The 27,472-nt window shown below is 47.6% G+C and overlaps 10 protein-coding genes across 10 annotated transcripts; 8 read left to right on the top strand and 2 right to left on the bottom strand.

Annotated features, from left to right (window-relative positions):
• Nucleotides 1–454: 454 nt before the first annotated feature.
• F5Y00DRAFT_274690 (alpha/beta-hydrolase) lies at nucleotides 455–1,351 on the top strand (the record flags this gene model as incomplete). Its single annotated transcript, XM_048013405.1, has 1 exon — nucleotides 455–1,351. The coding sequence occupies one exon, from the start codon at nucleotides 455–457 to the stop codon at nucleotides 1,349–1,351; it is 897 nt and encodes a 298-aa protein (XP_047867802.1).
• A 1,114-nt stretch (nucleotides 1,352–2,465) lies between these two features.
• On the top strand, nucleotides 2,466–3,647 carry F5Y00DRAFT_259361 (RTA1 like protein; the record flags this gene model as incomplete). Its single annotated transcript, XM_048010862.1, has 5 exons — nucleotides 2,466–2,634; nucleotides 2,694–2,888; nucleotides 2,943–3,301; nucleotides 3,355–3,425; nucleotides 3,479–3,647. The coding sequence occupies 5 exons, from the start codon at nucleotides 2,466–2,468 to the stop codon at nucleotides 3,645–3,647; spliced, it is 963 nt and encodes a 320-aa protein (XP_047867801.1).
• A 3,336-nt stretch (nucleotides 3,648–6,983) lies between these two features.
• On the top strand, nucleotides 6,984–8,587 carry F5Y00DRAFT_259360 (uncharacterized protein; the record flags this gene model as incomplete). The annotated part of the gene is made up of 3 exons (XM_048010861.1): nucleotides 6,984–7,505; nucleotides 7,562–7,675; nucleotides 7,757–8,587. 3 exons carry the CDS (start codon nucleotides 6,984–6,986, stop codon nucleotides 8,585–8,587), a joined length of 1,467 nt encoding a protein of 488 aa, XP_047867800.1.
• A 326-nt stretch (nucleotides 8,588–8,913) lies between these two features.
• On the top strand, nucleotides 8,914–11,063 carry F5Y00DRAFT_229493 (SCA7, zinc-binding domain-containing protein). The gene is made up of 5 exons (XM_048006773.1): nucleotides 8,914–9,187; nucleotides 9,258–9,395; nucleotides 9,466–9,996; nucleotides 10,057–10,233; nucleotides 10,288–11,063. Exons 1-5 carry the CDS (start codon nucleotides 9,160–9,162, stop codon nucleotides 10,692–10,694), a joined length of 1,281 nt encoding a protein of 426 aa, XP_047867799.1. The 5' UTR covers nucleotides 8,914–9,159; the 3' UTR covers nucleotides 10,695–11,063.
• Nucleotides 11,064–11,894: 831 nt separating this feature from the next.
• F5Y00DRAFT_219228 (mitochondrial carrier domain-containing protein) lies at nucleotides 11,895–14,261 on the top strand. The gene has a single exon (XM_048005626.1). It carries the CDS (start codon nucleotides 12,103–12,105, stop codon nucleotides 14,158–14,160), a length of 2,058 nt encoding a protein of 685 aa, XP_047867798.1. The 5' UTR covers nucleotides 11,895–12,102; the 3' UTR covers nucleotides 14,161–14,261.
• Nucleotides 14,262–14,710: 449 nt separating this feature from the next.
• F5Y00DRAFT_219232 (ENOS interacting protein) lies at nucleotides 14,711–16,192 on the bottom strand. Its single transcript, XM_048005627.1, has 2 exons — nucleotides 16,079–16,192; nucleotides 14,711–15,964 (listed from the first exon to the last, which is right to left on the bottom strand). The coding sequence occupies exons 1-2, from the start codon at nucleotides 16,086–16,088 to the stop codon at nucleotides 14,820–14,822; spliced, it is 1,155 nt and encodes a 384-aa protein (XP_047867797.1). The 5' UTR covers nucleotides 16,089–16,192; the 3' UTR covers nucleotides 14,711–14,819.
• Nucleotides 16,193–16,467: 275 nt separating this feature from the next.
• F5Y00DRAFT_229489 (uncharacterized protein) lies at nucleotides 16,468–18,151 on the top strand. The gene is made up of 4 exons (XM_048006772.1): nucleotides 16,468–16,859; nucleotides 16,910–16,928; nucleotides 16,991–17,095; nucleotides 17,155–18,151. Exons 1-4 carry the CDS (start codon nucleotides 16,628–16,630, stop codon nucleotides 17,936–17,938), a joined length of 1,140 nt encoding a protein of 379 aa, XP_047867796.1. The 5' UTR covers nucleotides 16,468–16,627; the 3' UTR covers nucleotides 17,939–18,151.
• Nucleotides 18,152–18,177: 26 nt separating this feature from the next.
• F5Y00DRAFT_229487 (protein tyrosine kinase) lies at nucleotides 18,178–20,241 on the bottom strand. Its single transcript, XM_048006771.1, has 2 exons — nucleotides 19,725–20,241; nucleotides 18,178–19,654 (listed from the first exon to the last, which is right to left on the bottom strand). Exons 1-2 carry the CDS (start codon nucleotides 19,791–19,793, stop codon nucleotides 18,704–18,706), a joined length of 1,020 nt encoding a protein of 339 aa, XP_047867795.1. The 5' UTR covers nucleotides 19,794–20,241; the 3' UTR covers nucleotides 18,178–18,703.
• Nucleotides 20,242–20,418: 177 nt separating this feature from the next.
• Nucleotides 20,419–23,490, top strand: F5Y00DRAFT_229483 (Septin-domain-containing protein). Its single transcript, XM_048006770.1, has 4 exons — nucleotides 20,419–21,617; nucleotides 21,677–21,978; nucleotides 22,029–22,179; nucleotides 22,230–23,490. Exons 1-4 carry the CDS (start codon nucleotides 20,984–20,986, stop codon nucleotides 23,201–23,203), a joined length of 2,061 nt encoding a protein of 686 aa, XP_047867794.1. The 5' UTR covers nucleotides 20,419–20,983; the 3' UTR covers nucleotides 23,204–23,490.
• Nucleotides 23,491–23,808: 318 nt separating this feature from the next.
• On the top strand, nucleotides 23,809–27,120 carry F5Y00DRAFT_229481 (Poly(A) polymerase). Its single transcript, XM_048006769.1, has 6 exons — nucleotides 23,809–24,343; nucleotides 24,412–25,159; nucleotides 25,216–25,921; nucleotides 26,030–26,141; nucleotides 26,194–26,320; nucleotides 26,421–27,120. Exons 1-6 carry the CDS (start codon nucleotides 24,198–24,200, stop codon nucleotides 26,484–26,486), a joined length of 1,905 nt encoding a protein of 634 aa, XP_047867793.1. The 5' UTR covers nucleotides 23,809–24,197; the 3' UTR covers nucleotides 26,487–27,120.
• The last annotated feature ends 352 nt before the right edge of the window (nucleotides 27,121–27,472 follow it).

Here is a 27,472-nt window from a genome sequence, read left to right as displayed (position 1 = left end):
AATATATGGATAAATATGCATATTTACATAACGCACCAAGGCCGTTGATAATACGGCTTAGGTAGTCTTGTGCGTTATTCGGTAGCTGAAGTTTCGAATTCACGTTTCAAACTTGTTACCTCTTATTTTAATTTTAGTCTGATATATACAGGTATAGCATAGTAGCTACTAAGAGCTTAATAAAACAATAGTAAAAGTAATATTATAATAATTACAAACAAACTAACTAAACCCAAACAATTTCTTTTACAAGTGAAAACTCTTCATAGCCCGTGTCTCACAATCAGTAAATCTTTATAGCTCCAAAAGTAAAACAATAGATTAAGATTCAGTTTTGCCATCGGTTTATTATAAATACAAAGACATAAGAACTCAATGCCCACACTTCGACATACACCAATTAACATACACCAGCCTAATATTCATAAGGAAATACATGCCAACTCGAAAGACCATGAGTTCAAAAACCACACCTGGCACTAACCATTCAGCACCTTTTATTGTCGAGCCTACATCAAACCATACCCACAGCTTCATCCTTCTCCATGGACTTGGGTCAAATGGGCGTAAGTTTGGGGAAGAACTTCTTGAGACTGGCGTCACCTCTGGTGGCAAAAAGCTTACAGAAATATTCCCCGGCGCACGTTTTATATTTCCCACAGCGAAACGCCGTCGATCAAGCATGATAATACACACAAGGTTGACACAATGGTTCGACATCGCCTCTCTGGATGACCTCTTCTTCCGGCCGAATACCCAAACTAAGGGGCTTGTGGAGTCCCATGGGGAAATATCACATCTAATCAAAGACGAATGTCAAAGGGTTCCCTACCAAAACATTATCTTGGGTGGTCTCGGTCATGGTTGTGCAATGGCATTATTCTGCCTTTTTACATCTTGGTTTCCTCTCGGAGGGTTCGTGGGGATGAGCGGATGGTTACCATTTCAGCCTGACATCGATGGTCTTATAGGAAGCGAAGGCGATGAATTCGTATTTGACAGCGACGCTAGCCCTGTCGATGAAGACCCCTTTACCTCAACCGAGGTGTATACCCAAGCAGAAGAGAATCCAATTTTCCCAGTAATCGAGTTTTACGATGATATACTGGATTCCAGTGGCATTCCTGATATTATCAGCAGAGGGACGTCGCTTTCTACGCCGGTATTTCTCGGACATGGTGCGGAAGATAAAAGGATCAAATTGTCTAATGGGGAGGCAGCTCAAAGAATTCTTAAATCGGTAGGCTTCGACGTTTCATGGGAAGTCTACCAGGGGCAAGGGCATTGGTATAAGATTCCAGATGGGATAGATGACATAGTCGATTTTCTCCGGGGGAAATGCGGCATGTGACTGTACTCTACTGGATACAAAACTACACCTGTAATGGGGTAGTTCCATCTAACACAACTATAAGACCCTGCGTTTGCTGAGCATGCAATCTATTACGGGATTCCGCGCCTAACGGAGGACCTGAGGTGAGTGCTCAAGGTTGAATGAAATACTAGTATTAAAAGGATAGTGAATACCTATTAACTATTATAGGGTCGCTATACATGCTAAAGTAAAGAAAATAGTGACGAAAGCCTATAATTAAAAGTAGAAAAGTGTATTCGTTGGCGTAGAAGGCGATGGGTTGGGAGTATGTTAAAAAGTGATAGCTTAACAAGTAGTTACCTACTAGATAGCTACCTGCATCTGGCAAAGCTGCATTAACAATCGCCCCTTTTGCGAATCTCTTCCGTTTTATATATTTTGAATGCAGGAATAAGACTGGTAAAGAAGTATTGTACCCCCTATGAACATTCTGCTACGAGAAAGTTCGGCAGACATGAAAGTCTCGCAAATATTCGTATATGAAACGAGGCACACCTAAATCTTTTGATTACTAGGAAGTCCTTTAAATCCTCAAGAGCAAGTATTCCGATTACTATGGTTTAATAACGAGAGTGGCGTTGCAAGGAAATTATAACCGTCTTGGGAAGGTTATCAGCGTTAGCGAATCCATAGAGCCTCAGCTCTTAGCCCAGCCCCAATGAGCAAAAACGCCCAACGTCGCTACACGTAAGCAATAAACCAGCAAAATCAAATACGGGAAGGGGTAAATTTGCTGACAGCATATAAGTACTATGAGATCTGCGACCGGTCCTCTTCCGAAAGCGAGCCGGTGGGCGATCTCAAGTCGTTATGTTGAAGCCTGGTAGGATTCACGATCTTCCGCATTCTGTGGCGTCACACATGGCGGTGGCGGAGCCCTTCCTAATGATAGATGATAGAAGTCCTATGGGATATTATAAAGGAAATGAAGCATCTTCCTAGAATTTGATTATGTTGGAAATTTGAATGTATTCACTTTTTTCCTGCCTCTGTACTTTAGACTACATACCCGAATGTTATCGAAAACTCAACCATTTCAGTTATATACCTATTAACTAAATTTGAATTGTCTTGGATTAAGGTCGCTAATATGTCATCTGGTACATCATTAAATGATATCTCCTTTTATCCCTACGATCCGTCGGAGGCCGTAGCTGGAGTATGCCTCGCCCTATTCGGGATAGCTCTTGTTTGGTCTTCTGCTCTGACTATTCGGAAAAGATCTTGGGTATGGACGGTACAGCTTCTAGCAATACTCAGTAAGCTCTTTAGTGGCCTTTCATATAGGGCTGCAAATATTCTAACACGTCGACGATAGTGGAAGTAGTTGGATATGCGGTCCGAATTGCGTCTGCTGGCAATCCTTCTAACTTGAACCTATACGCGATACAATTCTGTGTAATCATTCTTGCCCCTGTTCTCATGGCTGGTGTCATATATGTCGTCTTTGGCCGTATCGTTTTTCATGTTGTCCCCACCCAAGAAAGAACGACAAGACTCCTCTGGATTCCGCGTATGTACCTACTTATTCAAGCTCTTCTTCACATCCCCTTACTAACCCTTGTAGCTCGGTGGATCACGCCTATTTTCGTCACCTTCGACGTAATATCTCTCCTTGTTCAGCTCTTTGGCGCCGTTTCCGTTTCGAGTACTGAAGTGACAGACGAGGGTGCTGAGGAGAAGATAAATACAGGAAAGAACGTCGCACTTATAGGCCTCGCGATACAAATCGCAGCGTTTGGACTTTTCACAGTGATTGCCGCTCGCTTTCATTTTACTTCGCAACGATTCGAGGCGAGTCTTTTGTCGAGGCTTGAGGCGACGGACGGAGGGAAGTCGGTCTTAGTCAAAGGGTTGTCACGAAAGATAAACCCAAGCTGGAGACACCTCCTTTATGCAGTCAACATATCTTGCATTTTGATTCTGGTAAGAAACTAAGAAATGATTGTTAGTGTAAGCCTTCTGACATTTCTTCCTAGATCCGGTCTATATTCCGCGTAGTCGAATTTGCCGAAAGCTCAAACGGCTCCATATCTCAGCACGAGTATTTGTGAGTGGCCGAAGCCTGCTTATAGTATCCCCTTGTAGGCTAACACTGTGTAGCATGTACGTCTTGGACACATTGCCCGTTTTCCTAGTTGTATGTAGCTTCTGCTTCTTCTTCCCTGGATCGTATCTGCCGTTCATGGGCTTTAGAATTCCTAAACAACCAGTTGGCTTTGGGGAAGCGTCGAGCGACGAGGCCTCGGCTATCGAGTTACAAGGAATATAAAAATAATAGATGGGTTACAGTAGCTTGTTTTTCCAATCAACTTCTCTTTTCTTTTGCTACTTCTATATCCAACCCCATTAGGGCTAAACCATGCAATATTGCCAAGGCATATGATTGCGATTCAATACAAAGCCCAGAAATTGATTAAATAAAAGTGATACTGTCCAGGCGCTCATCATAGGTAGAACGAGGTGCACAAATCCACTGAACAAGCTGGATGTGTGGATAGTTCTGATACAGGTTTGATGGTAGCTAACCATTCAGTTATCGTCATCAAACACGAGCATTTGGGATACAAGAAACAAGGGCAGTATCATGCCTGTCTTATTTGCCGTATTAACCAACATATACAGTATATAGCCTGACGCAAAATCAGCCAATGATCAATTGAAGTTCTTTGGGAGCACCTTATTCGCTGCGTGTGTGACAAAGACACAATGTGCCTTTGTTTGAAACTAGACGAGACGCTGTCACCCGCGTTTATTTTCCGAAGTACGACATGTACGACACAAATAAGGAGAAATTGTGATCACAGACCATTCGATCTCCCGAAACTAGCTTGTTCGCCTTGTTTTGACACCGGACGACTGGAGGATGTTGATGAAGCTGGGCATAATGGTAATGTGACTGAGTAGTGCGTACTACATACTGAATGGCTTGTTGACAGTCACGATCATCGCCTATCTGGCCGTGAGAATTTGACAGGTGCAGAAGTGTTACCTGCATTGTAACGAAAAGGCGAAGCATGCATGTACATAAGCCAGGCAGCCATTAACATACACTAGTAATAAAAGTGATAGCATTGCCCTCTTCCGTCAGGGATGAGCTGTCAATAGGAAGATCCCGGGTTCGGAGTTTTTGGTCTGAAAAAATCTCCTTCTTACCCTGGGCCGGACCCAGGGTGTGACAAACTCGAGTCTTCAAAGCCCCTCTCGGCGTCGTGCTAACATCCTAGACGATACGGGGCCAATTAAAAGCTCGGATACCCTCGCTCTTCGCACTTAAGGATTGGACTTAAGGATTGGCATTTTTTTTTCTTTGCCAATCTAGAAGCGTTGAATTCATAGAGTTTTGAGAGAAAGCCTTAGTTATCAGAAAGCTAAGTGTTTTGGAGTCTCCGTGGGACGATGAATTGGTAGCAATGCGAGAAAAGCCCGAAGAGACCCAACGATCTGGCCAAGTATTTTCTTGACTCGCTCGGTTCGTCTGATACCTTACAATGAAGTCCTTCAACCCCTCAGGGTTACGTCACTTTGGGAAATGACACTCGGATTCTCGCAACGTAGCACCCGGTCACAAGCCCTGGATGATGTCTTCAGCCCTGATCGAAAGTGTGCTACGCGCTGAGTAACAGTGTTGATATGTAAGAGGAAGGACGTTGGCGGGAATTAGTAGCCCTAATAAAAGCCCAGTTGGGGTAATTCATGTAAGGAGGAAAAAAGAAGCTTTTAATAGGTAAAACTCGAGGCTGGTGACGTGAATTAATCAAAATGGGCATGCACGTAGCATATGCACCTGGGTATCTAGGGACTTAACCTACATAGTAGATGCTATTTCCTATATCAATAAGGTTTATGAATTAGCGCGGATAAACATTTGATACATTTCTATGGATGTACCTACCTGTTTAAGTTGATGTCCGTTGCGACTTCGACCCAACTTGCCCGGGGATACCAACGGATCCCGCCTACCAAATGTATACGTTCACTAGTGTGGAATATAGAACCCGAGAAGCCTCAACCCTGGCTTTGCCTATGATGTAGGTACCTAGGCTGCTAGGGTACCTCAGTCTTGTCTGCTCTTGCCTGGGAATTTCCGTTCAGGGCTGTCGGAATTGCTAGGATGTTTTAACCTCTGATCCACGGCTGATCCGAAACTATTGCTATGTAAACCACGTTAACCCATGTTAAAACCCATGTCATTATATGTACCTTTCACCCCCACACCAAACTGACGATTGGGTCTATGTAAGGGAAAGCGGGGAAGTTCCTATTCGGTAGCATTATTTTTTTCACGTCTCTTTTGACATTGGACGAGTTTCAAACAACCCAAGTCTCCGTAGGTGAGCTACCTACCTCTTATCCCGTACCTAAAATAACCTTAGGCATATTTCTAACAGGAAAACAGAAGCGTGAAAAAAGGGAGAAGGGATAAAACAAGAAAGAAAAAAAGAGGGAAAACCCACCCATGCAGACATGTATTACTAATATGTAGATGCGTGGCCTCTGCGGGATACATAGGCGAAGAGCGGATTCGGTATTAGACTGACGGACTGGTCACTTACTGGTCAATTTGAAGGATTGTAATTGACCAACGCTTCTCACATCTCAGCCTCTCTCAGACGAGACGAGGTCGGATATACAGTATAACTATTGCCGAATACCGTGAGCCCCCATCACGGATACCCAGCTCTTGGTTCCCCTTTCTGAGCTTCAGCGCTCTACTCCTTGTTAAGTACTCTCTTTGCATAGTACCGAGTAACTTACCGAGTAGCTTGATTTATATAAAATAAAATCGCAACTCAGCTGGACTATATTATCCATATTCTGTTATTGGTGGTTGGTTTTCAAATCATATTGAACGTTGTTGGAAAAACGCCGTGCGCCCGCCGCCGATTTTCGATCTCGAAGGCACGTGAAGCGTTTCCGTCCGGGACTTGGTGAAAATCCGCCTCGGAGGTTCTGGGAACGAAAGTTAACAAGATCCGGAGTGGCATCGAGCGATCCTTTTATACAAGTGACGAACGAAAGGGAGAAAAAGCAAAACTAATGCCGCTAGTCCTCGCATAATCATGATCCTTCTTGTTCCCCACGACTTTGACGAACTGCTTTCCCTTTTCGATACCTGCCAGCCGCAATATTGACCAACGACGGCTGCCAACCTACGGAGACACACGACTCGACAAGCGCAACTAAGACAATACACTACTCTGATTTGTCAGTTCAGCTTGCCTATCCTGGAGTTTTCGCACAATGGTTTATTGTGGAAAGGCTTCTCAGGGGTGTCAAAACTGTCGAACCCGACGTATAAAGGTGCGTATGCGCTCACAACCTCACCAAACACATGCATCCCCCTTCCCTGTCTTGTCTTGTCTTGCCTTGCCCTGCAGCCGAGGCAAGATGTACTAGGCGGCATCGTATGCGAGATGCCGCAAGGTTCATCTGTGTCGCCTGTATCCACCTCAATCAATCCAATCGGTCGGGACCGTAATACCTACATAGATGACCTGGCCCATAATTAACTATGAGATTGTAGTGCGATAAGAAACGACCAGAATGCTCACAATGCATTCGCGTGGGCAAGAAATGCCCAGGTTATCGAGATCAGTTATCACTTATGTTCCGAGATGAGAGTAGCAAGGTTATACAAAAAGCCCATGCCCAATGGGGCTCTTCGGGGTCTCCTACTGAGCAAAGCAGAAGTTTCGCCTCGACTTCAGCCGCAGCTTCAGCGTGGACTGACGAGTCGTCGAGCAGTGCTTCAGATAGTCCACCGGACAATAGTTCCTTGCCGCTACCCGGACTTGTTCCTGCAAAGATACCTAAGAAGGTAGATTTAAACATAGAACAGCAGGGCCTGCAGTTTTACATCAATCGCTATCTTATGAACCATCCCGACTCCCCAAGAACAAGCGAGCAGGTAGCGACGTATTTTTCGAGGGCAGATACCGCCCAGAACGTCATGATAGCTGTAGGTCTCGCAGGACTGTCTAACCTGCTAGGAAACAAGAATATGAATCTAGTTGCGCGTTCTAAATACGTCGCATCTCTAAAGCAAACCGGACAGCTAATTGCAAGTAATGATCCTGCAGGCTTTGTAGCTCGCCTTCGAAGCGTCGTAACGCTCGCTTTATTCGAGGTAAACTGATACCTAGGAGTAATTATATTTAAGCACGCATCACTTACCATATATAGGTCGTCCAAGGTAGAGGATCTAGAGTGGCGGTGGGTTTGGCTAGCACACACGTTAATGGGGCAGTGGCTGTATTGCGATCTGTACTGCCTCTTCCACAGGCCCCTAATGGAGGTGTATATGGTATATTACAATTATTATTTTCAATGGTATTGTATTCGCCATATCTTATACGGCCCAACTACTAACTATCCCAGTTCATTCCATATCAAGCGACAGGCACACCTCTTCCACCTGGTTTCTTCGAGGCCCTAAAATTCTGTAAACAGTTGATGCAAGGAGTCCCAGAAAGCTGTTCTGTCGATTTGGCTCTCGCTATGGTTCGACTTCTCCAACTGTCAGCGACATTCGAGCACACGGTATACACCGACGGGCGTCCGGCCGCAGATGATATTATTCGACAATTTATCCAATTAGATAATACGTTTGATGGCCTAGAAAGGCGGCTACTAGAAGTTTTTCCCTTTACGGAAAATAGGGGAGAGTATCCGCCAGAAGCGGTCTTTCGCGGAAAGTGGCACAAGTATAATGTGATATGGGCTGCTAGGCTATGGAATCATTACCGTTGGGCTCATATCCTTACTAACCAAAAGCTTGTCAAATTTATGAAAATATATCCTATTTCGAGCAGTCGAACCCTACCAGCTCCTCGAAGAGTAAAATGTTACACCACTATTGAACGACTGGCCGAGGATATTCTTATAAGTGTACCTTCGCACTGGCACCATCCAACGCTTGACCCCGAAGTTACCCTAGAGTTTGAGGCGGATGGATATGGCAATTCAGGAGCGGTAGGAGTACCCAGCCTTCTCTGGCACCTTAAAGTCGCCGGTTGCGCTCCGAACGTCCCGCCGGAGTTTTGGGACTGGGCTTATAACGCGATGCAAGTGATTTGGAGGCAGATGGGAATGTTACACGCAAAGGCGCTGTCAGAAATAATGGAAGAGCATCGGTCCAAATTAAATAAAGAGGCGGCCGGGCACAAAGTAAAGTTAGAAGAGGAGGACGGCCAACGGCGGATATATTGAATGGTTTAGATTCGGATTATAAGCGGTATAGGTATCTGGAAAGGCGTTTATGGGCGTGACCAAGCAACGGGAAGTATTTTGGCTTGCTGACCTACTGGGCATATTTAAGGGGGGCATATAGGCGAATGGGATTATACAGGTCGGTAAGATTACGTAGGTTTTCAAAAATACCCCAAATAATATATTCGTCTGCGCATAATGGTTTAGGTTACTTGAATTGTTTTCGGTCTTTTGATGTATAAAGGACCGTACCTAATGTAACTGAGCCGCTAAGGTACAAGTACCTACATACCTGGTAACTTATGGGTCCGTGCACAAGAGACACTCTCTGCGGTAATTCCACGGGTAAGCTAACGAAGCGATAAGATCTTATCGGAGCGTCTTCAAGTGGTCCGCGAGTCTTAGCTTAACGCCTCTTCAATCATACAACAACTACCATCTATCTTCAAACCATCCATAAGTCGCTGCCTACGACGTTTCCATCACCTCTTATTTAATCTGTGCTAATAGCGCGATCCTACAACCCTTGCACAAATAAATGTAACCGAAAAAAGGGTCAAATATCTATCAAAATGGGCAGCGGCGGAGAGGGGCGCAAAGGTATGTGGTAATTCGCAGGCTTGACTGCGCAGCGCGCCGTGTTGACACGAATGCTCGCCCCACGTTCTAGGTCCCGATGACGAAGGTACAATTAACGTCGCTTCAAAGAAAGTCATACGAGATAGGCCAAACGGCATAATCAAACTAAAGAAGCCTGTACCGAAGCAACTAAAACCCGGCAATTGGAGAGATGGCAGCGTTGCCGATGGTACGTTGCGCCTAAACCCTATACTCTCTCTGTAGCGCCAGCAGCTTCTAAGTATTCTTCTACCATACAGACGACAAGAAATCTAAACCCTCCGAGAACCCTTCCGTCATCGTTGGCGTCCCGTCTCCCGGACCCGTGGTCAACCAGTTAGACGAAAACTCCCGTGAGACCTTTGCGACCGGACGGCCTCTCGAAGATAATCTTAATCTCCAACAATGTAAACACTGCAAAAAGGGCATTATCAAAACTGCGGCGAAGGAACATATTGCGCAATGCCTACGGATTAAGAAAGAGAAAGCCCAGCGCAAAAAAGAGGCTAGGGAGGCTAGGGAACGAGCAAAAGAACAAGCGCGGGAAGAGGAAGCGCGCAAAGCCGACGAGGATGGGGATGCTAAGATGAATGATGACAGTGGTGATGATGATGATGACGGTTCGCCCGAGAAAAAAGGAACGAGTGGAAAAGCAACTAAGAAGGTCGGTGGTAAGAAGCCGGACGGTGAGCCGAAGGGCAAAAAACGAAAGGCCGACGGTGATGCCGACAAGGGACCAAAGAACAAGAAAAAGAAGGAGGAGCCGAAGCCAAAGGTTCCCAAGCCTAAAGGTATCTAGCCACTATGCATCCTTACCGTTGAACCATGTCGGTCGTGTCTAACTGATCTAGGCCCCGTCGATGTTGAGAAGCAATGTGGTGTTATATTGCCTAACGGCCAACCATGTGCGCGGTCTTTAACATGCAAAAGCCACAGTATGGGAGCTAAGCGTGCTGTTGCCGGTCGATCGCTTCCTTACGATATGCTACTCGCTGCGTATCAAAAGAAGAACCAGGCAAAACAACAAAGTAAGACGTAGAACACTGGTTAGACATTTAATCACGACGACTAATATGTAACAGAGGCCGCATTGGATGCAAACGCTCCGTTAGAAGACGACGACGACGCTAATGCCGGACCAGTCGACTCTGACGAGGAGACTGCTGCTGTCATGAGCGCGCTAGCACGATGGAATCCACAGCCCGTCATGCCGCCGCCCGTTTTCGAGCCTATTAGGAGGACTTATCAACTAGCGCGTCTCCGTGAACAGCTCCACACGGCAACCAATGGCGGGCGTACCAACATTTTCAAGGTGGTCGGATTTGGTGCTCAGAAGCTCCCCGAAAACCATACCGATACGAATATGGACCTAGACGACGCACCAGGGGAGCCAGACCTAGGAATGATGGGCGCGATGGGCATTCGACGGTCCTCAAGTTTTGGCATGCAAGCCAATTCACGACGACCGTCGGTAGCAAGCCGAGCTTAGGACTGACTGTTCTTATGCGGCATATCGTATGAGGATATCGAACAAGGATATCAAACGAAGGTCTACCCAGGTAATTAGGTAAATGCATTTGGATGGACCGGTCATTATCATCATCATTATTATCATCACGATTAGGCGTTTATCGGGGGATACCATAGCAAAGCGGGTGGTTTTAGGGTTTGAATTTGTTTAACAGGAAAGCGATTTGGGGGGCGTTATACAAAGGTGGCAAGGTCAGCAGGTATGCCATGATTTGCTGCCTCTTTGGTCCGGCGTTGAAAGGTTTTTGGTGCCATAGGCCGTATTTAGGATTCATATGATACCACTCATCAAGTTCCAATAAAGAGCATGACTCGGAATAGAAGCTGCTTCGATAGGCTGAGAGTTTTGACGGCACACGTGTCGGTGCCCGAAGTGGCGGTATACCTAACCTAAGGGCTGCACAGCGGGATGGAGCATGAGGACCCTGTACACGTGTAAACTCGCCAATCTCTCGGTGCCTTTTCCCAGCATCCTATAGGACAATGTGGACTTCAGAGAAGCCCCTCGCGGGTACACCTTTATTACCAGATTTGACTTTTTAATAACGCAAAATGTGTACAGTAGACATCCACAAGCGAAAGGATTGGAGATGGGTCGTCTATGGATAGCCAGCCTCGAAGTTTGGTTTGGATATACAATTAGGAAGAAATGGTAAGGATAGTAAGGATGGTAAGGATGTAGGGCAGGGAATTTCCATGCATGTAAGCATAAAGGGGGATGGAGTTGGAGCACTATACTATTTTACTGGTCATCTTTTTGTACTATGCGGAACACAACATATATTAGAGGTCTTACGTAAGGTATGGTAGTATAGTATAGATGTATGTAAACTAACTATGAACTGGTCATGACGTCGTCGTTCAAGTGGCTCAAGTTGCCCCCTCTTCGCTCGGTCACATCGTGAAGGTCTCCTCTCTCATACCCATCCTATACGCACGTCTAACACATAGGTACATACTAGCACACAAACAATATGCCGCCGGCCTTGTGCGACATCGTCGACCCAATGGCGAATAAACAAATAGTTGTACGGTAGAGGACGTGGTAGACTACATGATCTATATACAACCTAGTGGGCTTTTGTCCCCTCCTAGACACGATCAGCTATCGACCAACCCCTCTTGGCACCATAGACATCGTCGTGTTACAAGGCAACATACATACACGACCACAAAGGTCTCGCCCGAGATTCGGTTGGTGTGGAAAGCTGCTGACAATATTCTTCTGTGGTCCTGTTTTTTGTCCTCATACTGTATTCTAGATCGTCCCGGAACCCAAATCGGAAGGCTTGTTCTGAGATATAAATCATATAGTCCCTGTCTATCTGTTCCCTCTACCACTTACAGCGCTGGGAAGGAAACTAACCATGCCATCGCCAAACATCGCCAATTACACAGGCACACCACCACCACCAGCAGTAGTAGCAGCAGCAGCAGACAAGTTCCTCCCGGCCCTACACCACGCCGTCTCGGGCTCCGCCGGCACGCTCATCTCGACATGCACTCTCTACCCTCTCTCTCTAGCGATTACCCGCCTCCAAGCTCAACGACATTTTCGTCGGGAGGAAAGACTCAACAGCAGCAGCAGCGCCGGCGACACCACTCCCACAGGTCCGGCCGGTCCCGGGGCAGCTCCGGATCCGACGCGGGAGTCCACGCACGCCGGAATCACCGGAGCCTTTTCGCGGATCTGGAACTCCGGTGGCGGGCCGAGAGCGATCTATACTGGCCTAGCTCAAGACGCAGCCAGATCTGTCTTGGACTCTTTCCTCTTCTTTCTCTTCTATGAGTGGTTCCGGAGCGTCGGGCTCGCCGCCGGTGGCCGCGGTCGCCGGAGGAGAGGCGATAGGTCCGTGCCGGGGTTAGGCGTCCTCGAGCAATTGGCTATTGGCGTGGCGGCTGGTGCCTGCTCGAGACTCCTCACGACTCCGATCGCCAATGTGGTCGCCCGCAAGCAGCCGGTCCCACTTATCGACGGCGAGGAGGTGAGGGATGCTAGCGTCCGCGAGATCGTCGAAGCTATCCGGAAGGAGCAGGATCTCGCGGGGTTCTGGTCCGGATACTCGGCCAGCCTGGTGCTCACCCTAAACCCGAGTATCACCTTCTTCCTTCAGGAGTTCCTTAAGAAAAAGACCGTCTCGGCCGATAGATGGGATAACCCCGGCGCACACATAACGTTCCTCCTTGCCGCTATCAGCAAGACCATCGCCAGCACTATCACATACCCGCTCCAAACCGCCGAGACTCGGCTGCAGAACGGCATCCCCATCCCGGCCGCGTCCGAGAGCTCGAACGAGGATGCAGCACAAGCCCCTGAAGTCGTAGTCGAGGCTCCCACGCAAGACGCGCAGACAACACACCACGTTACCTTCGACGAGGCAATATCGCCCAAGACAGAAGTCCCTCGTAAGGTCTCCTTCAAGGAGAACGTCGCGCCACCGGAGCGGATCCCCGGAGCCGAAGGCGGTTATAAATCGGACGCGCTACGGGCGGTCAAGGACTTTGGCAAGAGCAGCGTCTTCGGTGCCACTATGCAGATCGCGCGCGCCGAGGGCGTCGGGGCCCTGTACGATGGTATCTTGGGCGAGTTGATTAAGGGCTTCCTGGGCCACGGGGCCACGATGCTGGCTAAGGACGTCGTGCACAGGCTGCTCTTTAAGCTATACTTCGTCGTCGCGGGCGTCTTGGCTGAGATCCGGGCACGCAGGGCTAGGGCTAGGGCCGGAGTTAGGGATAGAACTGAGGCTAGAGCTGTTGTTAGGCCGGTGACTAGGACCGAAACTCGGACTGAGACCGTGGTTGAGACCGTGGTTGGGGGCTCGCCGGAGGCTAGGAGGATTGAAGCTGGGCCGGAGCCTAAGGCTATAATTGAGACCCCCGTTGAAACCCGGCCTAAGACACCACCATCCCCGACACGAATGTCCTCGCCTCCGCCATCGCCGCCGTCCTCATTACTAGAATCCCCACCATCGCCACCACCGTCTCTACCCCAAGCGCCAACACCACCCCCTCTCGAATTCGAATCCGAATCCGAACCCCCATCCCCATTCGCCCTCCCCCCTCCTCCTCCTCCACCACGCCAACCATCCCCTCCGCCACCACAGCGCACCTCCCCCTCCCCCCTCCGTCTAGCATCTCTACCGCCGCGCCGCCGCCCCCCAACCCCTCCGCCCTCCTCGCCGCAGCAGCACCAACTCCACTCGCTGCGGGACCGGCACGACAACGCCTACGACCGGTACCGATACGAGCGGCTCCCGTCCCCGCCGCCAACACCGTATCCCGCGGCGGGATACGGATACCGTTGGAGTAGTCCGCGGAAGCGTAGCGGGGCACGGTCGTTCCTCGCTGAGAACGACGGGGATGAGGGGGGAAGCGTGGTGGCGAATATGATTGATAGGACGCAGAGGGGGGTTAAGTATTATTGATTTGATTAGATGAGGATGATGAGGATGATTGATATTGGGGTGGGTGTTGGGGAAAAAAAAAGGGAGGGGGGCCTGTAAGAATGGGCTGTACGGGATTTGCTGGACAAGTGTCTGTCTGCTGCGCGTACATCGATCTAGCTTTCTCTTTCGTTTTCTTTTCTTTTGTCTGAAGGGGGTAAAATCTATTCTACTGCGTCACGAATGGGTCGAGACTATCATTCATCCATCTCTTTCCTTTCCCTTCCTGTCGATTTCCTTGCTGTACTCGGACATGGGGGGAGGGGGGGATTCCAAAAGACGGGCTTATTTGTTTGGGGGCATTCAGGGCCCCGGAGTTGGGGAATTGTAAATCTCTGGGTACATGTTTGCAAAAGGTCGGGAGGTGGCGTCGGTCGAAAAAGAGCGTACGGCAGGCCGCATCATGTACGAGGTTTACGATGATTCAACTTTGGGCTGGGCTTGGGTTTGGGAACGGGTTATGGGGATACCGGATATCGTATTAAGCATAGCGTACGGCAGGATAGGTCTGGCTATACATAATGTGTGATTTCCGGTGTTGGGAGCGGGCGTCGACTCGTTGCTATACTCGAATTAATTCTAATATCATAGTCATATAGTCATAATCCAGTCCCATATTCTTTATGATATTGCAGTCGAGTCTAGCATTGAAATGCCACACCAGACTTCTGCACCTGGTTTACGCCCCCAGCTGAAAACCCCGTACCCTCGCTCCTTAGCTCGACCAGCCCCGGCCGTATCCTCTCCTTATCCTTCCTCTTGCCCTTTTCACCACCCCCATCATTACTGCCCTTCTGATCCGTGAGGTCTGTCTCGCAAACATAGCACCGTAAGCTCCCTTGATCGCTTACTGATGCGTGTGGATCATGGTGGTGCCGTGAGGGTCGCATAAACTTATCGACACAGTTACGGCACAAGACATGACCGCAGGGCTTGGCGAGCAGTGCTTTCGAGGTATTGCTTAGTCCCTTCTTGCATGATGGACATATGCGTATGCGCTTCTTCATGTTGCCTGAACCGCCGCCGCTCTCGCCACCTCCATCCTCCTCTTCGGTGAAGTTCACCGTCACAAGTGTGTGTAGCGAATACGTGTGTGGACTGTCGTCTTTCGATGCTGGGCATATGGGTGTGCTCTTGGTCTTCTTGGCTATCTCATGAAGCGCATCCTTCGTATTGGAAGACGGTGTTATCGAAGGTGTCCAAAACGATGGCAACACGGGCTTTTTTGCCTTCTCTTCGTCGATTGCTTTCCGCGCTTTTGCCCTATCTTCTTGTGCTATTCGCGCTAATTCCTCCGCGTCTATTTCGAATTTGCGCTTCTTTCCACTGCCGTTAGATAACTCTGCCGCTGCCGGTGTGTTGCTTTGGTCACGACTATCGACTGATCCTTTCCGAGCAGCATTATCGTCTTTATTGGTGCTATTACTCCTCGCCTTTGCGTCCAGCCCAATCTGCGTCATCTCAAATTCGCGAACGGCGCGTTCACGGGCTTCTTCCTCCTGACGCGCCCTTTCTTCCAAGGCTTCACGCTCGGCCTGTTCGCGAACTTTCTCGAGGCGCTTTATCTCCTTCTTCTGGGCTAAGATGTTGCTCAGGGCGCACTCGCGGCAGAAGATGTCGCCGTGCACACATGACACAGGGTCTTGGGCTATCTCGAGACATAGGCCGCAGGATGAGAAGGGAAGGAAGCTTTCGCGTGAAAGCCGTGCCGTCGTTGAGCTCCATGCTCGTTTGGCGAGGTCCCGCTCGTGGGAGGTGAAGACGGCGCGCGAGGTGTTCCGCTTACCTAGGGCGAAATGTGTTTGTTAGTGATACCGACTATCTCCTGAGGGTATATCTGAGGATATATCTCCTGAGGATCTATCAATGCAATGCAACGATTAGAAAGGGGAGGTCTTACTATGCGACATCTTGGAGATTTGGATATGGTACTTGAAATAATTATAAAAGATACCTCTTCATTATTTTTAGTTTTCTACAATTAATAGTAGAGTTCACGTTAGATGTCGCGAACGTTAAATAAAGTGGATATACATGTCTGTATCTGCAAGGCTCGAGGCGTACATATGTACATATACTAACGTAATGGAAGTAGGGATTTAGGTACTTGTCCAGGTATTAATGTATTGTACTATACCTAGTGTAGGTAGCTACAGGGGTCTATCAATGTATCGTTTTCTCCCGACCCAATAAGATCGTCCCGCCCCTGCAGATGGTAACGAGAAGCCGTCATCGAAAATTCCGTGTTACCTAACCTAGTTACGGAGCGGTACCTTCTCAAGTACAATACCTAGGTACATAGGTAGCCGTACGCATTTTGCGCTCGCGCCGTTACCCAAGTTTTCTTTTGGTGCCTCCATCGCCTACGAAAACTTCAAAACATCATGTAGTCTCTCCTTAACTAGATATCATTATTTGCTATGCCGTTAGGTTCTAACTGCAAAATTCAATGGCGTCTCACGAAGTCGACATGTCCAACTCAAACCCCAACAAGCTGCCTCTCCAGCAGCCAAGTCTGCCCTGGCGGATAACTTCTTCCGTTATTATGGGCCTAACTGCGGCCCTCTCAAGGAGTTTCTTATACGCGTTAAACTCGGTCGAGGTAACCGGTTTAGAGCGATTCTTGGAAGTCTTAGACAAAAGGAAAGATGTCGAACAGAGGCAAAGAGGTCTCATTACTGGTGGGTGATGACGGGCCTCGTGATAGTATGAGAAACTAATCTTACATCAGTTTCAAATCATGTCAGCGTGTAAGTAGCATATACCTCAATATTCATAATTATAATATCTTATAAATTAATCCGTCGCCTAGGCTTGATGATCCTCTAATATGGGGGGTTTTACCATTCAGCTATGCTTTCAATCCATCTAATCATAGATGGGGTATGGGAGCCCATGATATATGCTATAAGAATAAGTGAGCGCGCATCTCTTCACTCGTATATATCCTCTCCTCCCGCTAACATATATAGCTAGGCTACTTGGATCTTTTTTCTATGCTGGCCAAGTATTACCGACCCATAGGTTAAAACACTCGCCTCATGGGGGACTCTTTCAGCCTACAGTTCCCCAGGCGATTCGACTTCTGTCTTCATCACCGCTCACTACTCCGATACCAGCTCCCCAAGAAGAGTCTCATGACATATCAGATCCGTTTACTTCGGGGGGTATGACATTCACTACTACTGGCACAGACCAGTACGTCGCGCCGTCTATATACTCTCAAAACCGGCATAGCTGGATCCATGTCTTCCCCGAGGCATGCGTACATCAGCACCCGAACATGTTCATGCGTTATTTCAAATGGGGTATTTCGCGCATGATTCTCGAAAGCGAGCCCATGCCCGACGTGCTGCCCATGTTCATCGACGGCCCGCAGCACGTCATGCCCGAAGACAGGGGATGGCCACGATTTCTTCCCCGCTTCCCCGTCAAGTTCCGCGTGGCCTTCGGTGAACTCTTAGACACCGAGAAGAAATTCGGGGATCTTCGCGCGCGGTGGCAGGAACTCGTCCGCAAGGAGAAAAAGAGACTGGCAATGGGCGAACTAACTGACGAACTTAAATACGGCAAGGAAGCCGTGGGTCTAAGAATCGAGGTCGCGAGGAGGGTTCGCGAAGAAGTGGCAAAGGTTCGCAGGAGTATGGGATACCCGGAAGAAGAGCCAGGTTTTGGGTTAGCAGAGACGTGGGCCGGGGAGCCGGACGAGGATCGCTTTAAGAGTAATGTTGACGACAGTTTAGTCAACAAGAGGAAGTAAATCATCCAGAAGCGGTTACTCTTATAGATATTAAAGCCGGGCGTATCATATATCAGTAAGTTTTGAAATAGATTTAATGAGCAACAGATATAGGGGTTACATAACGAACATTTGCTACGGTTACTAATGATCTTGATTGGAAGGGATTCATGAAATGTTAGAGTAACTTATAGTAGGCCCCCCGGTCGAGAAGACCAATTAATGATTAGTTACCTACCTATAGAGATTGCTTAACAGTTATTCATATTCATCATCATATTCTCCCAAGGAAAGTACCTAAGTAGGCCCGAAGTTAGTTAACCGAGCAACTTCGTATTATCATCCTTAAACCCCCTTTTTGTCGCACAGTACAGTCAGCACGATCTTCTAATTCACATATATGCAGCACTGGCTTTAAGTGTACAACAGCAGAGGGAAGACTCGAATCATTGGGTATATCCTTTTCGGTGCCTATTAATAGTAATGGATCTTTCTCCCGATCCCTATAAATGCGGTCATTATCTATGAGCGTTACGACCGTTACTGCCCAAACGCCTGCCTATCCCTAACCCTTCCGTGCTGCATCGGGACATCAGGTTCGCTGCCTGCTAATCCGGCTACTGACCGCTCCACACATTCGTCGTGGCTATTCTATAACCGCAAGACAATGAAGCATAAACCCAATTCGCTATTTGATAATCCATATCCGTGCTAAGCGTATCTAAAGATAAGACTCTTAGACACAAATCGCTGGTCCAGACTGTAACCTAGTGTCCATTAATAATACTAATATCCCTGGTCATAAACGCCTTGCGAAGGCACAGCTGGGGCCGCAAAGCCTCGGGCTTGGGCTTGAGCTTGGGCTTGAGCTTGGGCTTGAGCTTGCATTGCTTGCTGTTGCTGCATTTGGTGTTGCATGGCCAAGTCGGAAAACCAAGGGTGCTGCAATGCGTCGTGTGCGCTAATGCGGTGCTCCGGGCGCAGAACTAGCATCCGCTGCAGGAGGTCGATCCCGAGCTGGTCAATCTGAGGCAATATAGCTCTAAGATCCTGTGTGGCATACATTTGGATGTTCGGCTTGTACTCGGGGAACTGTGTGATGCCGGGCCAAGTCCTTTCTGTAGGCGTGCCCATTATGCGAAAGATACGTATGATTTGGTCCTCATTTGTCGTACCAGGGAATAGTGGCCGACCGGTGTACATTTCGGCCATAATACAACCTGCCGACCATATATCGATACTGGTGTTGTAGGTTCGACTGCCTAGTAAGACGTCCGGAGCTCGGTACCATAGTGTGACGACTTCGTTTGAGAAAGTATTAACAGGAATACCAAATGCTCGCGCTAACCCAAAATCTCCAAGCTTGAGCTGGCCCTTCTTGTTGATAAGCAAGTTTTGGGGCTTCAGATCTCGGTGGAGAACTCTGTTCTTGTGGCAAAAGTCAATGCCCTTCAATAACTGAAACATGAAGGATTTTATAGTCATAGGCTTCAAGGCGCCCCGATCGCCGTGAGTGTCCATGTACTTCTTGAGGTCTCCGTCCAGATATTCGAATACAAGCATAAGCTTATTCTCGGTATGAATTACGTCGTAGAGCGCCACAATATTCTCGTGTTTCAGTTCCTTCATAAGGGAAATCTCTCGGATCGCAGTTGACGGAGTGCCTTCTTCAGAGTCAAGGTGGATCTCCTTGAGAGCGACAAGTTCGCCTGTCTGGCGGTTTCGTCCCTTGAAGACCTGTTACGCCCATAAAAGTTAACAAATAATGTCCTATCACTAGGTATATTGAATACATGGGAGCACGTACCGTAGCATATGTACCCTCTCCCAACTTCTCAAGCTGCTGAAAAGAGCTCGGATGCCTCTTTGCGTCCATCTTGGTATGGATCGGGCGAGATAGAGAGGTATAAGTAGGGTCAAACAATATACCCCCAGCAGTACAAGTCTTGCTTAAAAGCTCCAAAGTCGTCTGTTGTTTGAGGGGGTTGTCTGCGGGGGGAGTGGCGTTGGAAGTCGTGGTGAAGGTAGGGGGAAGGAAAGTTAAATAGCCTTGTCGTAATACAAGGCGCGGGTTCTGGGCTGCGATGACGAGAGATGAAGAGGCGCCCGAGAGATTTTATTAAGCGACAGTACGACAGTAAATGTAATCTTGGCAAGACTCTATGGTGAATACGGCTGAACTAGGGCGCTTAATCTTCAGTAAATCTTCCGTTAAGGATTTAAAGGGTGGATTAAAATGGTAAGTCGGCAGGTCGGTAGGTCAGGTAGGTCAGGTATATTCTCGGATTTCCGTTTAGCGGTTGAAGTTGAGGGGCAAATGGACGAGAATGGACGACATGGCATTACATAGGTACGTACCTCATAAATTGAATGTACGTATTTTATGTACTTATGTACAAGTATATATGTAAGTAATGCAGGGTACCTACCTAGGTACTTAACCCAACCCAACCTAACAAACCTAATGAAAGGCCGCAAGTCACTGACTGCACTGACCGTCCCTGCACACCACACTATCCAACGTTCGAGTTTCACAAACACCCAAGTGATCGCAAGTGATCGCACCATCCGCGTACACCATCCTCGTACATACTCAACAAGCCAAAAGTGGAGGTGTACAAATAGGTACGTCATTCCTACTTTGGTGAATATAGTAAAAACTAAAGTTATACTCTGTGTTGACTTGTATTTGCAATGTACCTCTGCACTGTTTCTCCAAGCTGGCTCAAGCAACCTCCTGAGCTTATCTGATGCGGGGTGTCCTTTATTCAACCATTTATGGAACGGCTCCAACCTTCATACAGCCAAAAAGGAGAAGACCCCGACTTTAAGATCAATACATATTACATACATACCGACTCATGTCATCATCCACCACCGCCTGTGATTCCCCCCTAACAAACTATATTGAGCCCTTCTCCAACCTCTTTGACCGATACATACGTATTAGGGTATTTATATAACTATTAACTAGTTATATATAATACCTTTGTAGTCCACCTAAGCTGCAAACGCGTTCCTATAACTTCTGCAACTTCTGTTTCTAACTAGATGTAAACCTCAACCATGCGACCCTCTCCTGGCGACCGCGCTTGGCATGGGCGTCAGCGTCCGGCCGACCATGATCCGGCTCCCCTTATGGCTTCTAGTTGTAGTAGCCAGATGTCTTTTTTCCTTGCCGACGAGTCGTCTATTGATTCTTACCTCGAGCAGTCTAACCCGCACAGTCGTTTTCTAGACGCGCGGAAGGCTGCTACCTCTACAAGTGTGCCACCTCCCCGCGGTAATGATAAGGACGGCGAACCTTCAAGGCAGGCTACGATACAACGGGATAGAGATTATATACCGGCATACTCCCAATCATCCAGGGCTTCTGTCTTCACACATAGTCCAGCATCGATGAGATCCCAGAACTATTCATCACCTTCGCGGCCGATAACACCCATCATGCTAGGTACATCCTGCACAGGTTCCGTAGTCAGCAGCCCATCTTCAAGGAGAAATTCATTTTCTGGGTCGCTCTCAGACCATGGAGTTAGTTCCGACGAGGAATTTTTCGAACAAAGGCCTTCCAACACGTTAGATAGCGGAAGTGCTCCTCAATTAGTAATGCCCAGCATCAAGATGCCAAGTCGCCGCCCATTCACCGAAACAGGCAAGAATCTGGGTCGGTTAAAGGTGTTGTTTGCCGGTGACTCTGGTATTATCTCTAACAAGACCGTCTCTTAGCTCTATCGAACTAATGGACCCCCGTCTTAGGTATCGGCAAGACCTCCATAATTAAAGCAATCGTCCAAACTTGCGAGCATATCGTCCATGTTGATCCTATTCCATCTCAACCCGAGTCGAACACCTACAATAAGCAGGTCAGCCTACCTAGAAATGCATCGAACTCGACATCTAGCATATCGGAGATATATGCCAGCACCAAGCCTTATCCAGAATGGTGGTCGATGTTGGATGAGCCTCATCTCTCTCGTCGGCGTAAAAGTCTAGGCGACAGCGTTCTAGAGCGTAATGTGTGTTTCGTAGATACGCCTGGATATCGGAATGGCTCATCCGTAAGTCGCGCTAATTATATTACCTGTTTGGATGTGCTAACACCATCTAGGCTATGGAGACTATCATGTCTTCCGTTGAATATATCGAATCTCACTTAAACAGACTGTCCTCGGACTCTCTAAGCGATTCGGATATGTTAAACATGTTAGGAGGTAACGGCGGTTTCCAAGTTGATGTGGTCTTTTATTTTATTTCACAAAGTAAGCAAGCGTCCGATCCGAGGAAATACCAAGACTAACCAACCTTGAAGAAATGAGACCCGTTGATATAGAATATATCCGCCGACTAACACCACTGACAAATGTCATTCCCCTTCTAGCCCAGGCTGATTCATTGTCGCCAGAACAGCTTGCTATATGTAAAGAGCAACTTATCGGTCAGCTTCGAGAGGCGGACCTTCAAACATTTAGCTTTGCATTAACAACTAGCGATGGATCTGCAACGGCGATACCCAGTATTCCTTATGCTGTATCTAGTGCGACAGGTTCAGACGACGATATAATGGATGCGAGCCTTCTCATGAGCGCCGACTATGTTCAGCCTCTGATGACATCGGAACTAAAATATCTTGTAGAGAACGTTTTTAGTCCAAGCGGAGTATTATGGTTGCGACATGCTGCAGCAAAGAAGTATCTGGGATGGAGAAATACCACACCATCGCGCCCTCGTCATTTATACAGGCCATTGAGTCTCCCTGGTCCGACGTCATCTTTTCCGAGCCGACCATCAGAAAATCCGATTAGTCCACGTTCCTCCCTAGCACTCGCCCGTCTTAATGACCGACAACTGGCCCATAACCCACCCCAAATGCATGTGGCGGACTGGGCCATCGATCTTCAGCGTAGTCTAGCCAGCGAGCGAGCCCAGTACGAATCACTTGCTCGAGGAGAACGTGCTATTTGGCTTACAGAGAGATTAAACGAATGTGTACAAGATGGCACACTCGTAGCCCTGGATAAGCCCCAAGGTACAGGTTCGGTAGGGGTAAGAAGACCATCCAAACGTAGGCCTTCAACAAAGACGGTACCACACCAAGATCCACTAGGATTACTTCAAGTGGCAGCAGAGTTCAGAGCGAAAGGATGGGCTGCTTTAGAGATTATAGGTAGCCTCAGTATCATTGGAGGATTAGCATTTTGGATCTCAAGGCAGCCTTGGCACACGGATCCTTTCGAACTCGCTCTTGCGGACGAGTGGATGAGGCGTTGGGGTATGGACATTTAATATACCAGTATTTGTACATTTTGTACACGATAGTTTGGGATGGTCACTCTACTCACAACAAACATTAGGTAGCATCGGTCTTACCGAATAAACCCAGCTTTAATTTGAGTAGAGAGTTTTTAATTTGAGTAGAGAGTCTTTAATTTGAGTAGAGTTGCAGATTGAACTTTAAGCTTTTGCGTAGATTGGACGATTGTATAGAACCAAGGATAATGCTTACATGAGATGATAGAAAAGAATATAGCTCTTTGTTTTTGAAAGGATCTATTTTGGGGTGTATGTCTTTTATTATGATGCTTTGATAAGAATAATAAAGCAATTTTATTTCATGTGTGCTAAATTTGACTTGATATTACCTAAGGTACGTACAATACATAAGGTACATTTAGGTACTTCTGATTCAATTGAGGTCCCGTCTTGCGTCGTTACGTGCCTACCTCCTACCTACATATGTAAAGAACGACTCTTTGATAAGCGCGCGGTATGTATACCTATCGATAAATGATAAACAGCAACAGATTAGTTCCCGAGGAAAGTACGACGCACCTAAGTACTACCCAGGTACGTAAATAGTAGGTTTTATATTTTCTTTGTCTCCATTTCCTCGCCATCATTCATTCCAACAAACATCAATTCTTCTTACGCGTATCTCATAAACTTTGGTACTCGTACTTTTTCCTTTCTTACACTTATTCGCGCGAGTCACTGCCTGTTCCTCAAGCCCAGTCGCTTTGCGGCATTTGCCTGGGCTTACAAGTAACAAGTACCCCGAATTCCACCGACGATACCCCAGAGGCAATGTGATTGTTTCTCGAAGCGACACTTTCGATGCTGTTTGTCACAGACGAGACCAACTTAGATCCTTTCAACTTCCTGCCTCCGCGCAGCATTATTCTACCTTCTTTTACTTATTTAATTCATTCTAGATCCGGATAATTTCCTTTCCTGATATTTTATTAAGCATCATCCTTCGATATCTTCTTAACAAGCCACAATGGCGACTTCTGAACAGACCTGGGGCATCACCCCTCCGATTTCAGTCGCCCTTCCCACTCCGGCCGAGACACAGTCTACGCATCTTCTCTTAGAAGAATTGCGACGGCAAAATACGTTTGAATCCGCAGCCGAAACCAAGAAGAGGTAAGATGGGTAGCTAGCTCGTGGTGAAACTTGTCTGTCAATCACAACTAACAAATCCATTCTACTAGAGAGAAGGTCCTGGCCGACCTTCAGCGTATCGCTGACGAGTTCGTGAGACGAGTAGCAAAGGAGAAGGAACCGCAAAATGAAGTTCTTATCCGCGATGCTCGCGGCGAGGTCTTCACGTACGGAAGTTTCTGTCTAGGCGTCTACGGTCCCGGCTCTGATATTGATACCCTCGTCACTGCTCCCCGATACGTTACTCGCGATGATTATTTCAAACACTTCCCTTCTTTACTACAAGAGATGGCCCCCGAGGGTGCAGTGACAGATCTCACTGCTGTAGAAGATGCATTTGTACCTATCATCAAGTTCGAATATTGGGGGATCAGTATTGATCTGATCTTCTCAAGAATAGCCACGTTGAAGCAGTTCCCACCACATGGCCAACTCAATCTGAACAACAATGAATACCTACGTGGTTTAGATGATCGTGAGCTCCGCTCCCTTAACGGAACCAGAGTCACGAGAGAGATTTTGAACCTGGTCCCGGAGCAGAGCACCTTTCGCCTTGCCCTTCGAGCCATCAAGTTATGGGCAACACGTCGCGCTATCTACGCCAACATTATCGGATTTCCAGGTGGAGTAGTGTGGGCTATGATGGTGGCACGGGTTTGCCAACTCTATCCCAAGGCAGCGAGTGCTACCATCGTTTCCAAATTCTTTCAGATCATGAAAGTCTGGCAGTGGCCCATACCTGTACAGCTGAAGCACATGGACGACGGGCCGCTCAATGTCCGTGTCTGGAATCCCAAGGTCGGTATCTATTCACATCAGCAAATTAGAAGTTTCACTTGGTTAACTAGTCGCAGATATATAAGAGTGACAGTTATCACCTGATGCCTGTAATCACCCCTGCTTATCCTCAGATGTGTGCAACTTTCAACATCACACATTCTACCATGGCCATCATACAGCGCGAGCTCGAACGCGGCGCTGATCTCACCGACAAGATAAGAGCCGGAAAGCTTGCGTGGAAAGATCTTTTTGTAAAGCACACGTTCTTTACTGCGGACCACAAGTATTACTTGGCCGTCATTGCGACTAGTACTACCAAGGAGGCCCACAAGATATGGTCTGGGTTCGTAGAGTCAAAAGTCCGTGTTTTAGTAGGTGATTTGGAACGACATGCTTCTGTTGCGATTGCGCGCCCGTTCAACAAAGGATACGAAAGGGTGCACAAGGTCAAGAACGACCAAGAAACTGAAGAGGTTCGAAATGGAAACCTGACTTACCGTGTCCAAGGTGATGATAGTGAAGATGACACCAAGGTGAAGAAAGAGAATGGCGTTGAAGATGACACTAAGGTGAAGAAGGAGAATGGTGTTGAAGTCAAGGCTGAGGACAAGACAGAACAGAATCCCGCGGTAAAAGTTGAGAATAGCGAATCAATGAGCTTTGATATCAAGTCCGACCCTGAGGACCAGAAGATTGATATGGAGAGCATTCCTAATGCAGCCCCCCGCGAAACGAAAATATACACCACGACGCATTACGTAGGCCTCGAGCTTGCTGAAGGTGAGTGCCCCTTTACTTCATCCTGTTTTTGTATGCATATTCTATGTGGCTTTTCGAGCCAGCGAACGCTCCGCTGTGATTCCTAACCTAAGCTTAATGACATGTTAGGCGCGAAATCATTGGATCTGTCTTTCCAGGTCAACACATTTAAGGATCTGTGCAGTCAATGGGAGAAGTACGAGCCAAGCTTGAACTACCTCAGTATACAACACGTGAAGAAGTAAGTGCATTATCGCAACGGTATATTACAATCATTGACCCCAAATTCGCAGTACAAATCTTCCCGACGACGTTTTCGAGCCTGGAGAAGTCAAGCCAGCCCGTCCCCGCCCTGTTAGAAAGATAGTTGCAAACGGCGATGCCACAGCCGGCCAAAAGAAGCGCAACGCCTCGTCCGAAGTATGTAGAGATACATGGTAGATGGCCAATATCGTGACCACCGCCAGGATATCCGAGGAGGCCCTTGTACCCTTATGGAGCTCACTAACACACACTTTAGGGGAACCCGCCACCTGCGAAACGACCACAGCCTGCCTTGAAAACTCCTGCCGCTGTCGTGGGCTGAGTATTAGCCAATTATCCGTACCACATTCTCCGACAGCACCAGATTATACCTTGACTATGCTCATTCCGAATCTCCTAAGGTGCCGACTGATCTGCTGCAGTTGCCACTAACTTGTATTAAATACTAACATAACAGTGCCCGAGGACGGTCACTTTACAACATTGTGTGAGTGCGGCTACGACAACACGAATATTGGCCTCCTTGCCATAGGCGAACCAGCCAAACAGTAACAGGGGCCACAGAATACTAATGCCCGCGAAAGACGAATCAGTAGCTGCGGCCTTGCTTTGTGAAGAGTGCTACAACACTCATTTTCCTTCTTTTTTTTTCTACGAGTGTGCAAACTATACGAACCCTAGTGGATGGAGAAATCGGCGACGAAGCTTTCTAGGCTTGATGTGAGGGGGAATATATTAATACGGCCCGTCCCGTTTTCGCCATGATATCCCCTGTTTAATTACGTGCCTTGGCTTTATCTAGGAAGAGAGAAAGCTGAATTCGCATAACACTGATCTGACATATGGCATTGAGTCGGAAGGAGATAAGACTTTGGCCTACAGTGTATTTAGAGGCGTTTGCAGATAAATAAAACTTGGTTAGGAGGCACAAGTGCCTCGAAGCAATCATATTAACCACACAATTATCGCGTCCCATTGTAAAGAGAGAGCATCAATACCTTGATCGCAACTGTCTTGCCCATTTGGAGGCCATGTTGAGTACCTTATTATGTCAACAAGGCAAGGATTATGAATAAGAGGCGTAATTAAAATTATCATCATCTACTGTACAGGAAGACTTGAAGTTTCTGAATATAATGATCGCGTCGCTCCCAGAGGTACCTCCATAGGTATGCTTCAGGGTCATAGATGATAGGCGTTCAAATTAGCGACTTAACTGTCTTAGGTACATAGGCTAGTTAGCCACTGTACGACAAGTTACTACAGTCTACGCACAGGCACACAAAACTAGATCATTAGGGAAGTTTA

This window comes from Daldinia vernicosa (genome assembly GCF_022497035.1).
Source record: "Daldinia vernicosa strain CBS 139.73 unplaced genomic scaffold F5Y00scaffold_9, whole genome shotgun sequence".
Taxonomy (NCBI): Eukaryota; Fungi; Ascomycota; class Sordariomycetes; order Xylariales; family Hypoxylaceae; genus Daldinia; species Daldinia vernicosa.
Note: the sequence above shows the minus strand (reverse complement) of the source record. Positions and strands in the feature narration are given on the sequence as shown.

Bases quoted from the DNA above. Each gene is read 5' to 3' on its own strand.
- F5Y00DRAFT_229489 (XM_048006772.1), top strand. From the start codon at position 16,628: ATGGCGTCTCACGAAGTCGACATGTCCAACTCAAACCCCAACAAGCTG. The intron at 17,096-17,154 runs GTGAGCGCGCAT...ATATATAGCTAG, and splicing joins GATATATGCTATAAGAATAA to GCTACTTGGATCTTTTTTCT.
- F5Y00DRAFT_219228 (XM_048005626.1), top strand. From the start codon at position 12,103: ATGCCATCGCCAAACATCGCCAATTACACAGGCACACCACCACCACCA.
- F5Y00DRAFT_229483 (XM_048006770.1), top strand. From the start codon at position 20,984: ATGCGACCCTCTCCTGGCGACCGCGCTTGGCATGGGCGTCAGCGTCCG. The intron at 21,979-22,028 runs GTAAGTCGCGCT...AACACCATCTAG, and splicing joins GATATCGGAATGGCTCATCC to GCTATGGAGACTATCATGTC. The intron at 22,180-22,229 runs GTAAGCAAGCGT...CCAACCTTGAAG, and splicing joins CTTTTATTTTATTTCACAAA to AAATGAGACCCGTTGATATA.
- F5Y00DRAFT_229481 (XM_048006769.1), top strand. From the start codon at position 24,198: ATGGCGACTTCTGAACAGACCTGGGGCATCACCCCTCCGATTTCAGTC. The intron at 25,160-25,215 runs GTCGGTATCTAT...AACTAGTCGCAG, and splicing joins TCCGTGTCTGGAATCCCAAG to ATATATAAGAGTGACAGTTA. The intron at 25,922-26,029 runs GTGAGTGCCCCT...ATGACATGTTAG, and splicing joins AGGCCTCGAGCTTGCTGAAG to GCGCGAAATCATTGGATCTG.
- F5Y00DRAFT_229493 (XM_048006773.1), top strand. From the start codon at position 9,160: ATGGGCAGCGGCGGAGAGGGGCGCAAAG. The intron at 9,396-9,465 runs GTACGTTGCGCC...TCTACCATACAG, and splicing joins AGATGGCAGCGTTGCCGATG to ACGACAAGAAATCTAAACCC. The intron at 9,997-10,056 runs GTATCTAGCCAC...TAACTGATCTAG, and splicing joins AAAGGTTCCCAAGCCTAAAG to GCCCCGTCGATGTTGAGAAG.
- F5Y00DRAFT_229487 (XM_048006771.1), bottom strand. From the start codon at position 19,793: ATGGACGCAAAGAGGCATCCGAGCTCTTTTCAGCAGCTTGAGAAGTTG. The intron at 19,655-19,724 runs GTACGTGCTCCC...TGGGCGTAACAG, and splicing joins GAGAGGGTACATATGCTACG to GTCTTCAAGGGACGAAACCG.